At 42.5% G+C, this 12779-nt stretch overlaps 1 protein-coding gene across 1 annotated transcript in view; it reads right to left on the bottom strand.

Annotated features, from left to right (window-relative positions):
• Positions 1–12779, bottom strand: part of LOC137431291 (uncharacterized) — a 96021-nt gene that overhangs the window by 38528 nt on the left and 44714 nt on the right. The window contains exons 9-12 of the mRNA XM_078771211.1: positions 9032–9214; positions 8591–8691; positions 8298–8467; positions 5574–5733 (exon numbers count right to left, since the gene is read on the bottom strand). Of these exons, the coding sequence (XP_078627337.1) occupies positions 5574–5733; positions 8298–8467; positions 8591–8691; positions 9032–9214 (614 nt within the window). The remainder of the gene's footprint in view (positions 1–5573; positions 5734–8297; positions 8468–8590; positions 8692–9031; positions 9215–12779) is intronic.

The raw sequence follows: 12779 nt of genomic DNA, 5'->3' as shown, positions 1-12779 counted from the left end.
GGTTGTTTGAGGCACATATTTTGGCAAAGTTCAAAATATGTTCAACCATACCCCCTAATTTTGATATTTTGGAACGAAACATAGCTTTTGAACATTTTAGGTTTATTCGTCTACTACTTTTGGTATCTCAGTGTAATTTTTGGTATTAGCTAGTATCCTAAAGTAGGTTTGTAACATTTTGATAAATATGCAAATTTGATAAATAACCTCCACAAATGTTCTATATTTCTATTACTATATTAGTTGGCATCCAGTATGCAAATTATTGGCACTCTGTGGTCCTTAAAAACATATTTATTCCAATTTTAGCAAATATCACATTTTTTGGCGAAGCGAAGCGGGCGTATAATAATATTTCAGGTGATAACACAGAGATGGCCGAGAGTTATACACTGCTATCACTTTTTTTTCATATCTAGGGACATATATCTTGCTAAAAATCACAATGAGCCTTACTCCATCTGTATGGTACCGACCGGTCAATTTGGGGGTCTGGCTCATAGCCTATAACTGAAATATATGTACATATTTTTAATAATTAATCGAATAATTGAATAATTAATCGATTAATTGATTCATCAATAAATCAAAAATATCCTTGATAGCCACATCACTTGGTCACTCATGTCCAAATATTAGCTTCCAAACTCAAAAGGTGCCTGAGTTAATGGTCAGAAGAGAAAGGAAATTTGATTAATTAAATAAGTGCTTAATTAATCGCTAATAATTAAATAACTCCTCAATTAATTGATTATTCAAAAAATAAAAAATAACATTTTTGACAAAGGACTTGCTCTCTACTGTGCCGAAATTTCAGCTTCCAAGCTCAAAGGATGGCTGAGATATCGCCCGGACAACCAAGAAAACAAGAAAGAAAACAAGAAAACAAACAACCAGAGTGAAAACCGAGTGCTCCCTTTCAGCGTGCGTCACTGCCGAGCCCCTTCGGTGCCCAGCAATGACGATTTGCAATGCCTGGAGATGGCATAGGAAAGGTGCGGTGTACAATGAAAACCATATTCAAAACTAGAACGACACTCGGTAGAGTGCATACCTCCACCAGGCGGAACAGTTTACGTTTTGTATCCCATTGATGAGTCAGATCTGGATTCGGACCTGAACAAAAAAAAAATTAATCACCTTGTTCGCGTCACCAAACCAACTCATCCACCTAGTTTTGTCAAAATCACTCCACAACGTTTTGAAATATCATGCTCTATATTGTTTTTGACCCCATCTCTCAATGGTGAAGGAATATTTAAAAATTAGAGCATCCGGATGCTGAGCTGCGCATCTCTGCCTCTGCCTTACCATCCCCAATCACTGTTCCCCCCAGATACTCAAACCTGTTTCCTTGTCTGATCTCCTTCCCCTCTAACTTGCTATTCATATATTTTCTCTGCTGCCAGACCCACATCACCTCCATCTTTTCCATGCTCATTTTCAGCCCATGTTTCTCAAATGCCTCCTTCCACTCCCCCAGTACTTCCTGCATTTTTCACCCACTCTTCACCACAACAACCAGCTCATCCGCATACAACATCCTCCTCAGAATATCTTTCATGCTTACCTTCCTGCTTACCAGCTCCATCACCATCATAAACATGAGAGAGCTTTCCTGTCTCAAACCGATGCTCACACTGAACTCCTCCAACATCCAAAGAGCAACCAAAAGCCTTCCCTTGTACATCCCTTCCACCAACCTAACTTCTGCTTCCAGCACTCCCATCCATCTCAGTGTCTTCATCACCATCTCTCTCAAGACAGTGTCATAGGCCTTTTCAATGTCCACAAATCCCAATGCCATTTCACCTTGTGCCTCCAACCTCTTCTCCACCATCTGTCTCGGCGTGAACATTCCATCTGTCATTGTCCTACCCTTTCTAAACTGCTGATGCTCTTCTCCAATCTCCTTCTCCACACTCTTCCTTATCCTCCCATCCAGAACCCTCTCCAGCACCTTCATGACAGAAGGAGCGTAATGCCCCTGTACTTCCCTGGATCTTGAACACTCCCTTCCCCAACCCCCTTCCCCTTCCATGTCGGCACAATTAACCCTGTCCTCCAATCCTACGGAATTGAACTCTCTCTCATACATACATTTAACAGCCTCTTTGTACAACTGACTCCGACTTCTGCACACACAACACTTCCTTCTCTGCATCTCCGCCACCTCGACCCTCTCCTTCATACATGAAATTCGTGCTTATTCAGCTTCCATCAATAAATGCTTTTCACAAAAATCACTCCGTTCCTTCACAAAAATCACAGTTCAAAAGTCACTCAGTTCAAAAGTCACTCAGTTCGACCCTCATGCTCGCGCAAAAATGCTCCTCGACTCTCACACTCGGCCCTCCTCAACTCCCACACTCTAGATCTACATTTTTGAAAACTGCCAAGCTTCACACTCTCGGTCCATCAGTTCCTTGCCATACAAGGTCGACCCACACAGGACAACCAAGCTGAGTCCACAAGCACAAGGACCAACCACAGCTCAATGTGCCGAGTCACTGCACTGTACTGCAGGCCAAGCCAGGTTCACAAGCACAAGGACCAACCGCAGCTCTATCTGCCGAAGCATTGCACGAAACCGTGGACTGAGCCAAGTCCACAGGCACAAGGACCAACCGCATCTCGATCTGCCGAGTTACTGCACTGCACCGCTGGCTGAGCTGAGTCCACAAGCACAACGATGCCTCAAAAAGGATACCTGTCTGAAGGATACCTCAAAAATTTGTTGACGGATTCAGACGAAATTTAGTGGACAGGTTGCATGTGTGATAAGGAAGAATTGATTCGATTTGGGGGAAAATCCGAATCTGGATACGACAACGTTTTAAGTCATTCGTTGCCATTAAGAGATAGGGCCAAAAACGATATATAGCACGATATCTCAAAAGGTTGTGGATGGATTCAGCCAAAACTATGTGGACAGATTTGGTGTGTGACAATAAAGAATTGATTCAATTTTGGGGAGGATTCAAATCCGGATCAGAGAATGTTTAAGTGATTATTCACCATTGAGTGGTATGGCTAAAACCGATATAGAGCAAGATATCTCAAAAAGTTCTGGACGGATTCGGACGAATTTTGGTGGACAGGTTGGGTGTGTGATAAGGAGGAATTGCTTCCATTTTGTTGAAGATCCGAATCCACATCCAGATATATATATTTTCTATTTCTAAGTGATTATTCCCCATGGAGTGATAGGGCCAAAATGATCTATAGCATGATATTGTCCAGTCGCCAGTGGTTAAGACCGCTGGATGACCGATAACTGAGACACCCCGTCTGAGACACTGAACTGAGACACTGAATAACTTTCAGATTCAGAAAAAATCTGAAAAATGGCGGTACTTTTGGCGCACGTGGAATGAAGGGAGGCGAACGTTTACCTGAACGGAACACACAGGTTTATTCCAAAACCACAAACAAGTAAACATGACAAGGAAAATTCAACAAATATGATTTAATAAAAAGAAATCAAAGACTGGAAATGAAGGCTGAGGTAAAACTAAAATTCTAACTCAGGTACCTCCACACACGGACTCAAAAACAATAGACAAGGGAAAGATAATTAAATAAAATGAAATCCCTTTTTGGCCGTCCAGCACTCAGCTTTGGCCTCAAATGGCCCTTTTTGAAAAGAGTGGTGGTGACGAGGCTGAGGAAGCACACAGATGGCGCCCAAGGCACCAAAAGTCGTGAGGCAAGTTGTGTAGACGGCCCTGTCTCGCTCTCCACTCTATCCGAAGCGCCAAGAGCCCCACAAACTGCAGCCTTTATTGCTCCTCGTGGTGCCACAAAAGCACTCCCAACTCCGTCCGGCTCACGATCGGCCAAACACAGCTAAGATGGCGCAGCTTCTTATTCAAGCAGGACCCAACGAGATGCAATCTTCCTCTTTTTCTCTCGAAGTTTCTCTATGACGTCACACCGACCAATGGCAAAGCTCTTTCCGAATCACCCCATGCCCTCCCGGGCAATCACATCATTCAGGGGCATGGCCTGCCGGCTCTTTCTTCCACGCCCATCGTACCACTCTGGGGGCATGGCCTTTTTCCTTATTAGGCCCATTAGGCGGGGCTTAGTTGCTGTGAGTGTACATAGGGCCGGCGCTGGTGATAAATGTTGTTTAATGGGGGTTTTCTTGGCCGGCTTTGTAAATGTAAAATACTAGGGAAAACTAGAGGGAAATCGCATACTGGGGAAAACTAACCTTAATCCCGAACTCGGCTTCACGCTGTTGAAACCAAAGCTTTCAGAATCATTGGAATCTCCTGCGATGAAGTTAACTCCGAGGGCCTTTCACTCACTCACCGCAGGCAGGTTGTTGGTCTTTCTGTCTTCTACCGACTCCTCTCCGGCCTTGCTCCCCCAGCTCTCTCTGTGCTCTGTCCCCCAAATATTCCTCCAGGTCGCACAAGATCTGCCAGCAACCCTCTTATGGTTAAACTGCCAAAATCTAGGCTCTCTGCTCACCTTCACTCTTTCATTCCCCTTTTCTCCCGCCTCTGGAACAAACTCCCTCACTCTCTTCAATCGTACTCCTCCCTCCAGGTCTTTAAAACAGCTGTTCACCACCATCTCTTATCTTCCCCCATCCAAAACCTTGATCTTTTCTACCCCCGCTAATTTCACCCCAGATCCACTTTTTGGAAATTCCAACTTCTTTCCTGGAAGTCCGTGCAGTGTTCATGTTTTATAGCTCTCCCACCTCCCCCAAGCCCTCGCCCTCCCACATTTCTCCCGTTGTCCCTGCTCTCAAATGTTGTGTTTGTGTCCTTCCCCCTCTCTCCCCATCTTGTCTGCCGCTCCCCTTATTTTTTGTGTTTTGTGTGTCGGTTTGACTTTTTGTGTGATTAATGTTAGCTCTTTTACGAGCCTCGATCTTGTATACAAAAAAAAAAAAAGAAATTATCACTGCTTCACCCCTCGTGTGAAGACACACAAACAATCTGAAGCTACAGTTTCCCGACTAAAGTGCATCGAGATTTCTCCTATGCGTCCACGGTCCATTCTACAATTATACAGTCCTACCTTTACTATGGGTTTCCTTCATGTACCCCCACAAACGTAACAATATATCAAAATGTTGTGGACGCATTATGACAAAACGAGGTTGATAAGTTGGTTTGGTGACAAGGACAAGATATGCGATTTTGGTTCAGGTCCGGATCTAGATATGATCTATCAGCGGGATACAAAACGTAAACTGTTCAGCTTGGTGGAGGGATACTCTCTACCGAGTGTCGTTCCCGTATTTTCTTGCAACACACTGGCAATTCCATTGCATCAAACCAAGAGAGGATGAAACAAATAGCTAGATCTTTTTTTTGATGACCTCAGTGATCAAAAATTGCATCATTCTTATAGACATAATAAAAACCGAAGAGTGGAGATGGTCCCTATTTATTTTGCTCGGGATTTTGGAACACCGATCTTTGCCCATCACTTTGTTTTGTTGATCCTATTCTAACCCTCTGACACATTTTCAGTTAGAAGTCCAATGCCTTTTATTACTTCATGCAGCATTTTACAAAGCTTCAGAACATGTTTATAAACGATCTTACCAAAAATCTTTATTGTTTTTTGTGGGTGAATGAAGTTTATCTTCAGTTTCATATCAGGACAGTTAAGCAGCACGTCCAATGAAATGTTTCGATTGATGTTCGACCCAGGTGTTCCCAGGAAGAAATGCATGTCTACCAGTTTGGGACAGAAGGATGTTTTCTGCAAAAATAAAAGAATGACAGTGAAAAATAGCCAAAACCAAATAAATACAGCGTATAACTTTTCTTGGTTGCTTTATACAGCTTTTTTGACTAGAAGAGCAGGGAGTTATATGGGTCGGTTGTTACCTCGAATTAAGGATGATACACGTGATATCAGGTGTGTGTGTGTGTGTATATACACACAAGTCCAAAAGTATGTGGACACCCAAACATCGAACATCTCATTCCAACATCATGGGCATTAATATGGAGTTGGTCGCCCATTTCCTGCTAAAACAGCCTCCACTCTTCTGGGAAGCCTTTACACTAAATGTTGGAACGTTGCTGCGGGGATTTGCTTCCATTCAGCCACAAGAGCATTGGTGAGGTGGGGCACTGATATTGGACGATTAGGCCTGTCTCGCAGTCGGCGTTCCAATTCATGCCAAAGGTGTTCGATGGGGTTGAGGTCACGGCTCTGCGCAGGCCAGTCAATTTCGTCCACACCGATCTCGACAAACCATTTCTGTATGGACTTCGCTTTGTGCACAGGGTCATTGTCATGCTGAAACAGCATAGGGCCTTCCCCAAACTGTTGCCACATAGTTGGAAGCACACAGTCGTCTAGAATGTCATTCTATGCTGTAGCGTTAAGAATTCCCTTCACTGGAACTATGGGGCCCAGCCCGAACCATGAAAAACAGCCCCAGATCATTATTCCTCCTCCACCAAACTTTACACTTGGCACTATGCATTCGGTATGGCAGGTAGCATTCGGCAGGTAGCGTTCTCCTGGCATCCGACAAACCCAGCTTCTTCCGTCGGACTGCCAGGTGGTGAAGTGTGATTCATCACTCCAGAGAACGCCTTTCCACTGCTCCAGAGTCCAATGGCAGCGAGCTTTACACCATTCCACCTGCCGCTTGGCATTGCACATTGTGATCTTAGGCTTGTGTGCGGCTGCTCGGCCATGGAAACCCATTTCATGAAGCTCCTGATGAACAGTTGTTGTGCTGACGTTGCTTCCCGAGGCAGTTTGGAACTCGGTAGTGAGTGTTGCAACCGAGGACAGACGATTGTTACGCGCTACGTGCTTCAGCACTCGGCGGTCCTGTTCTGTGAGCTTGTGTGGCCTACCACTTTGCAGCTGAGCTGTTGGTGCTCCTAGACGTTGCCACTTCACAATAACAACACTTACAGTTGACTGGGGCAGCTCTGGTAGGGCAGAAATTTGACGAACTGACTTGTTGGAAAGGTGGCATCCTATGACAGTGCCACATTGAAAGTCACTGAGCTCTTCAATATGGCCCATTCTCCTGCCAATGTTTGTCTATGGAGATTGCCTGGCTGTCTGCTTGATTATATATACCTGTCAGCAATGGGTGTGGTTGAAACAGCCGAATCCACGAATTAGAAGGGGTGTCCGCATACTTTTGGTCATGGAGTACATATATATATATATATATATATATATATATATATATATATATATATATATATATATATATATATATATATATATATATATATATATATATATATACCGGTATATATATAAGCTAGCAGACAACCCAGTTCCACAGGCTTTTCTAAGGGAATTAGTTCCCAATAGAGTGTGGAATATTTATGGAATTTGACAGGAATGTCCTTTGACAGCATAATGGCGGGCACTAGTGGAAATTCCATTCATGTAAAAGGAGATTTCGAGTCCTCAACTCCTTTCTTCTTCAAGTCCGCATCCCTCCTCCACCCCTCCCTACTCCAAGCGCACATCCTTCCGCCCCCAAGTCCAAATCCCTCCCCCTTCTCCCAATTCCAATATGGCATACCTCCCCCCTCTCCCGATTCCAATTCCGCATTTATCCCCCTCTCACAACTCCATTTCCACATCCCTCTCCCAACTCCAATTCCAATTCCACATCACTTCCCTCTCCCAACTCTAGATCCGCATCCCTCCCCTCCTTCCAACTCCAATTCCAATTCCAATTCCGCATCTTTCCCCCTCCCATATCCAAGTCTGCATCCCTTCCCCTCTCCAAACTCCAACTCAGCATCCCTCCGCCCTCCCAAGTCCACATTAAGGTTGGGGCAAAGAGGGCGGGGTCCCCGAGTCATGGCAGAAAATGGAGAAGAACGTCTAGAGGTGTAATAACTTGACCTTTAACTCAGAGGGGCATGATGTAAATTAAAAGTAAATGTGCCTTGTTCTCGGCTATCTAGGGAGTGCAATTTCGTTCTGATCAGACAAACCTTAGTCGAGTTATGGTGTCTATAATTAGGTCATGACCTTAAAAAAAAGTCGTCAAAAAATTATATCAATACCACATACTTTATATTCCCATTATTGTTGCAAAATTTCATTCCCAACATCCCAGCTGCTCCAAGATACAGCTCGGAAATTGGCAGAAAAAGAAGGGAAAAAAACCCTAAAATAATAAACCAATAGGGGGCACTAATTTTAGAAACAACTCCTAAGAATGGTCACTTCCTACTTGTTGCTTTAGTAAAGAGAATTGCATGAATGGTTGTAAAAGGAACATCATTTTTCTTTCTCCCATTTATCCATTTCTACAATCAACATACCTGTGGCTGGAAATTGTATTTGCCTTCCAACATATATTTCTGCAAATTTAAATCAGTCTTTTGGAGTTGTAGTGAAGCAACAGCATGGCCAGCAAGTGGAGAGAAACTGCCAGACATTGAGGTGGGATAGGACCTCTGAGAGCACAGCTTCCACCCAAATATGTCAGCATCTGTTAGGTACACAAGCAAATGTATATGGCATTCTTCCCACTAAAATCTAAATAATCATTATAATTGACATTATATTATGCTCAGACCAGTGAATGAAAAACATCATAAACACCCATTCTTACATTCACTGCTGGTGCAATACTGTTGGCCTGCCGCATTGCGCTTGGCTCTTGTGTCTACGATTGGCTTTCTTTCATCTCCACTCACCATGTAAAACTTGGAACTGCAAACGAGGCAGTATATTATCAGGAATCTGCTCCAAATAAACGTTTATAATGATTAATGTATTAAGGTTTTATGAGATGCTTTTATACAATTACCGTCACCTGAAACATAAACCTCAACACAAGAGTAGGTCATTAAGCCCATCAATGCCTGCACTAGTATTGCCAACTAGTATTGCCAACTAGCACTAGTATTGCCAACTTGTGGTTGTTTGCACATGCTCTATCCTTTTAAATGCTGAGCATCAAGAAGGAAGCAACAACCTTTATTGTTTAACCAGAGGAGTCTGGTTAAACAATAAAAAAGGTAAATATCGACTGAAAAAGTAATAAATCAACCTGACTTTGATGACTTCTATCTGCTTCTCTGGGGTGTTAAGGAAAAGTTTGAAGTCGTTTCTGTTCTTCATTTTCAAGCCACCTTTCACGTTAAAACTTGTTCGTGTAGTGCCCACCCACTCTAAGGCTGCTTTGCCAATCTCCCCCTCCACCCCCATTCGAGCTGACACCTGGACCTGAGCTCTGCAAGAACAAACAAAAAAAACATGGTGTGAAAAGCAGATAAAGAACAAAAAAACAATCGCATAAAATTACTAATCATAAATAAAGTTTTTTGTTTTTTTTACAATTTAGCATGTGAAAAGTTTAGCAGTTGACACTGTAATTTTCAATGGGCAATTATGTGGCTTTCACAGACTGCAAGCGACCCGTAAGTTGTATTTTAACTTTAATATCTTATTTCCCGGGTACAACTCAGAAACGTTGTTAACTGCATAATGGGGGTCAATACAGCTGTGACAGGGCACCCCGTTGGTCAAGACATTTGCAGCAGGTGCTGGTGTGGCATGCATGTTCATGGTCACCATGCAAGTTAAGAGGTGTCCTTTGGCTATAATCCCTCATGGGACAGAATGTCAGCTCAATTTGTGGGGGTGAATCCATCCCACGTTGAGGAAAGCACTTACATGGTCGAAGTATATTGTTCCATGGTCCAGGACCGGAGGACCCCTACCCTACCTCACCCCATCAACTCTCCTTTTCAAACTCACACCAAAACTGCCCCCCACCCACCCCCAACACCAAGTCGGTATTTTGTTGCTTTGTTTCTTGTCTTGTGATTGGTTGTTTGTCTTCCTTGTTGTGGTTTCAAATATATTTCTCCCTGCTCTTTATCCTGGATTTTTTGGCATAGTCTTCAGCCATGTGAAGAATTTTGTACTTCCTTTCTCGTTTTGTGTTTATTTTTACCCTCACCAAAGGAGAGGGTATTGCGTTTGAGTCCGTTTGTCTGTTTGTTTGTTTGTCTGCACAAAAAAAAGTGATTTTCTCTGCAATCGTTGCTCCAATTGACAGGAAATTTTCACCAAACACCACCTGTATAATTTTTTAATGATACTTATGACGTTATAGGTCATGTGGTATGGGCGCCATCTTGGAAAAAACCGAAAACCTTTGCACCTCTATATCTCCGAAAGCGCTGCATAGAAAAAATTGAGACATGGCTGATTGTAAAGAACTCTCCAAAGGGAATAAAATATGTTAATGATGATGTCATCGATGCTTCCATTATGATGTCATAATTCGACAAGTACAAAACTTCATCCGATCAAGATGAACTTTCTTGAGCGTCATCTAGGGACAAATTGGTGGAGGAAAAAATAATAATGACATCACCGGTCACGTGATTCGGCCGCCATATTCCTTTTAACACAAAAGCCTTAAAAACCACAAAAAACAGGTCCTGGCGAGGGTCTGAAATCTCTGATTGCTCTTTCTTGTTTACATTTGTGTTGCCCTTTTCCCTCATTTATATTTAAAAAAACAAAACTATTTTTCCTTGGTACCTTGATGAGTGCAGCCTTTGCAATTCCTTGCCCATGCCTCAACTATTTACGGTTTAAGTTATTAAGTTAGTCCGCTGTCCCAACCAACAAGACTTTCAGTAATAATGTTTTGGGGGTGTTTGGTGGGTCAACACTGAAGATTTATTTTGTCTGATCTTTTTGAAATGAGGCTTTGACTAATTTTTACAGGTAGTTGGAGGACTTGCCTAGTTCTGGTAGAGATTAAACTACCACTCAGTCAGCTTGGTTATTGACTGGTTCTCGATTTGAGGCTCTCTCAGAAACCCCTAATTGTGAGTCATAATAGTTTGCCTTTACTATGAAAGCAATAGTGACTGTAATGCTAAAGTTTCGCTGAGATGCTATGCCAACATATGGGGCACAGTATTACTTGCCCAGTACAGAATAGAAACTAAGACCCACCATGTCATGCTGCCGAAAAAAGAAAGGTGACATGGTTTGTCATATTCACAATAGGATCATGTTTGAGGTTGATCAAGGAAAAATAATTTATGCTGGAGAACCAAAATTGCAACTAGACTACCAAATTATTGGGTGTATTTTGAAGTATTGCAAGATATGTGGTCATTTTGAGGCACTGGAAAGAGCGCTGCACCACTCAGGTCCAGTGTAACCTTGTCGTACAGAAAGGCACACATAATATCACAACATGGTTGATCAGGTCATTGAAAGAATCAAACCGTGCCTCACCATTATGAAATTTCCTATTGTAAAATTTACTTCCGTAAGGATGTCTGGGAGGGAGAACAATATCGCAAGTCACAAAACTCCTTGGAGAGGGGGGATATTGTTTTGTAATAACATTAATAGTATGTTATTATCAATAGTGTTGTTATGACTTTTGATATTAAAAACAAAAGTATTGTTATTACTTTTGTTATTAGAAACGGCATTGGAAAAATGCCACAGAAAAATGCCACAGAAAAATGCCACGGAAGTGGCAGAAAGGGTCGTGCTGTTAACCCTTGTGGTGTATATTAGGTTACAGGAGATCTATGCTCAGGTCTGTTCGCTGACAGGATAAGTAGAGATTGCCTCACAGATGTTCGGATTCCTCCAAATTTATTTCAGTTTAGCGTAAAATAGCAGTCGCGACTGTTTTAAAAGGTAATCTTACGTGTTTGTGGTTTATAAAAATATTTTTACTTCTGGTGAGGGTTTTCCACAAAATGCCACGATAGGCTATTTATAAATGTTAACATGTCGTTTGTTAAAGGAGGAAACCCCCTGGGGAAAAGGGATATTATTAGTATTAATGAATGAAATATGAATGATCGTTTTAAGGCCATTTTCCCCGCTAGAGCGGGGGTTAGCCTTGCGAGCCCCATGACAATCATGGTTCCCTATTTGAGGCAATGTTTTTTTTATGGCCGGAAGCCCTTCCTGATGCCAACCCTTGGTTGCCTCTTACGATGCGCAGGGATACGGTATTATTAGTATTAATAATATTAGTATTAATTAATTAATTTATTCGTATTAATTACTTAATGAGTATTATTAGATATTATTAGTATTAATATTGTTTTGAAATAACATTAATATTATGCCATTATCATAAATGTTATTACTTTTGCTATTAAAAACTGCCTTGGAAAAACGCCACGATAAAGCTATCTTAATACGGCTATACACATCAACATACAATCGCCTTGGCAGGGAAAATCCCCTTGGGGTGGGGGCAAATTAAGTCACGACAACCTCCATTGTGTGACACTTCTTTTTTTTTTGTATACAAGATCGAGGCTCGTGTAAGAGCGAACATTAATGACAAAAAAAAACCGACACATAAGACGAAATAAAGGGAGCGGGAGACAAGATGGGGAGAGAGGGGGAAGCACACAAGCACAACATTTGAGAGCAGGGACATCGGGAGATCTGTGGAAGGTAGAGGGCTTGGGGGGAGGAGGCGTGGGAAGGGTGGTGTGGGGTGGGAGAGGAAAAAAAACACATGGACACTGCTAGGACTTCCAGGAAAGAAGTCGGTATTTCAGAAAAGTGGATCTGGCGTGAATTAACAGGGGTAGAAAAGATCAAGGTTTTGGATGGGTGAAGATAAGAGATGGTGGTGAACAGCTATTTTAAAGACCTGGGGGGGGGGTGAGTGGGATTGAAGAGAGTGAGGGAGTTTGTTCCAGAAGCAGGAGAAAAGAGTAATGAAAGAGTGAAGGTGAGCAGAGAGTCTTGATTTTGGCAGTTTCACCAGAAGAGCGTTGCAGACAGAT

The sequence above is a fragment of the Myxine glutinosa genome, chromosome 1 (genome assembly GCF_964187855.1).
Source record: "Myxine glutinosa chromosome 1, kmMyxGlut1.1, whole genome shotgun sequence".
Taxonomy (NCBI): Eukaryota; Metazoa; Chordata; class Myxini; order Myxiniformes; family Myxinidae; genus Myxine; species Myxine glutinosa.
Note: the sequence above shows the minus strand (reverse complement) of the source record. Positions and strands in the feature narration are given on the sequence as shown.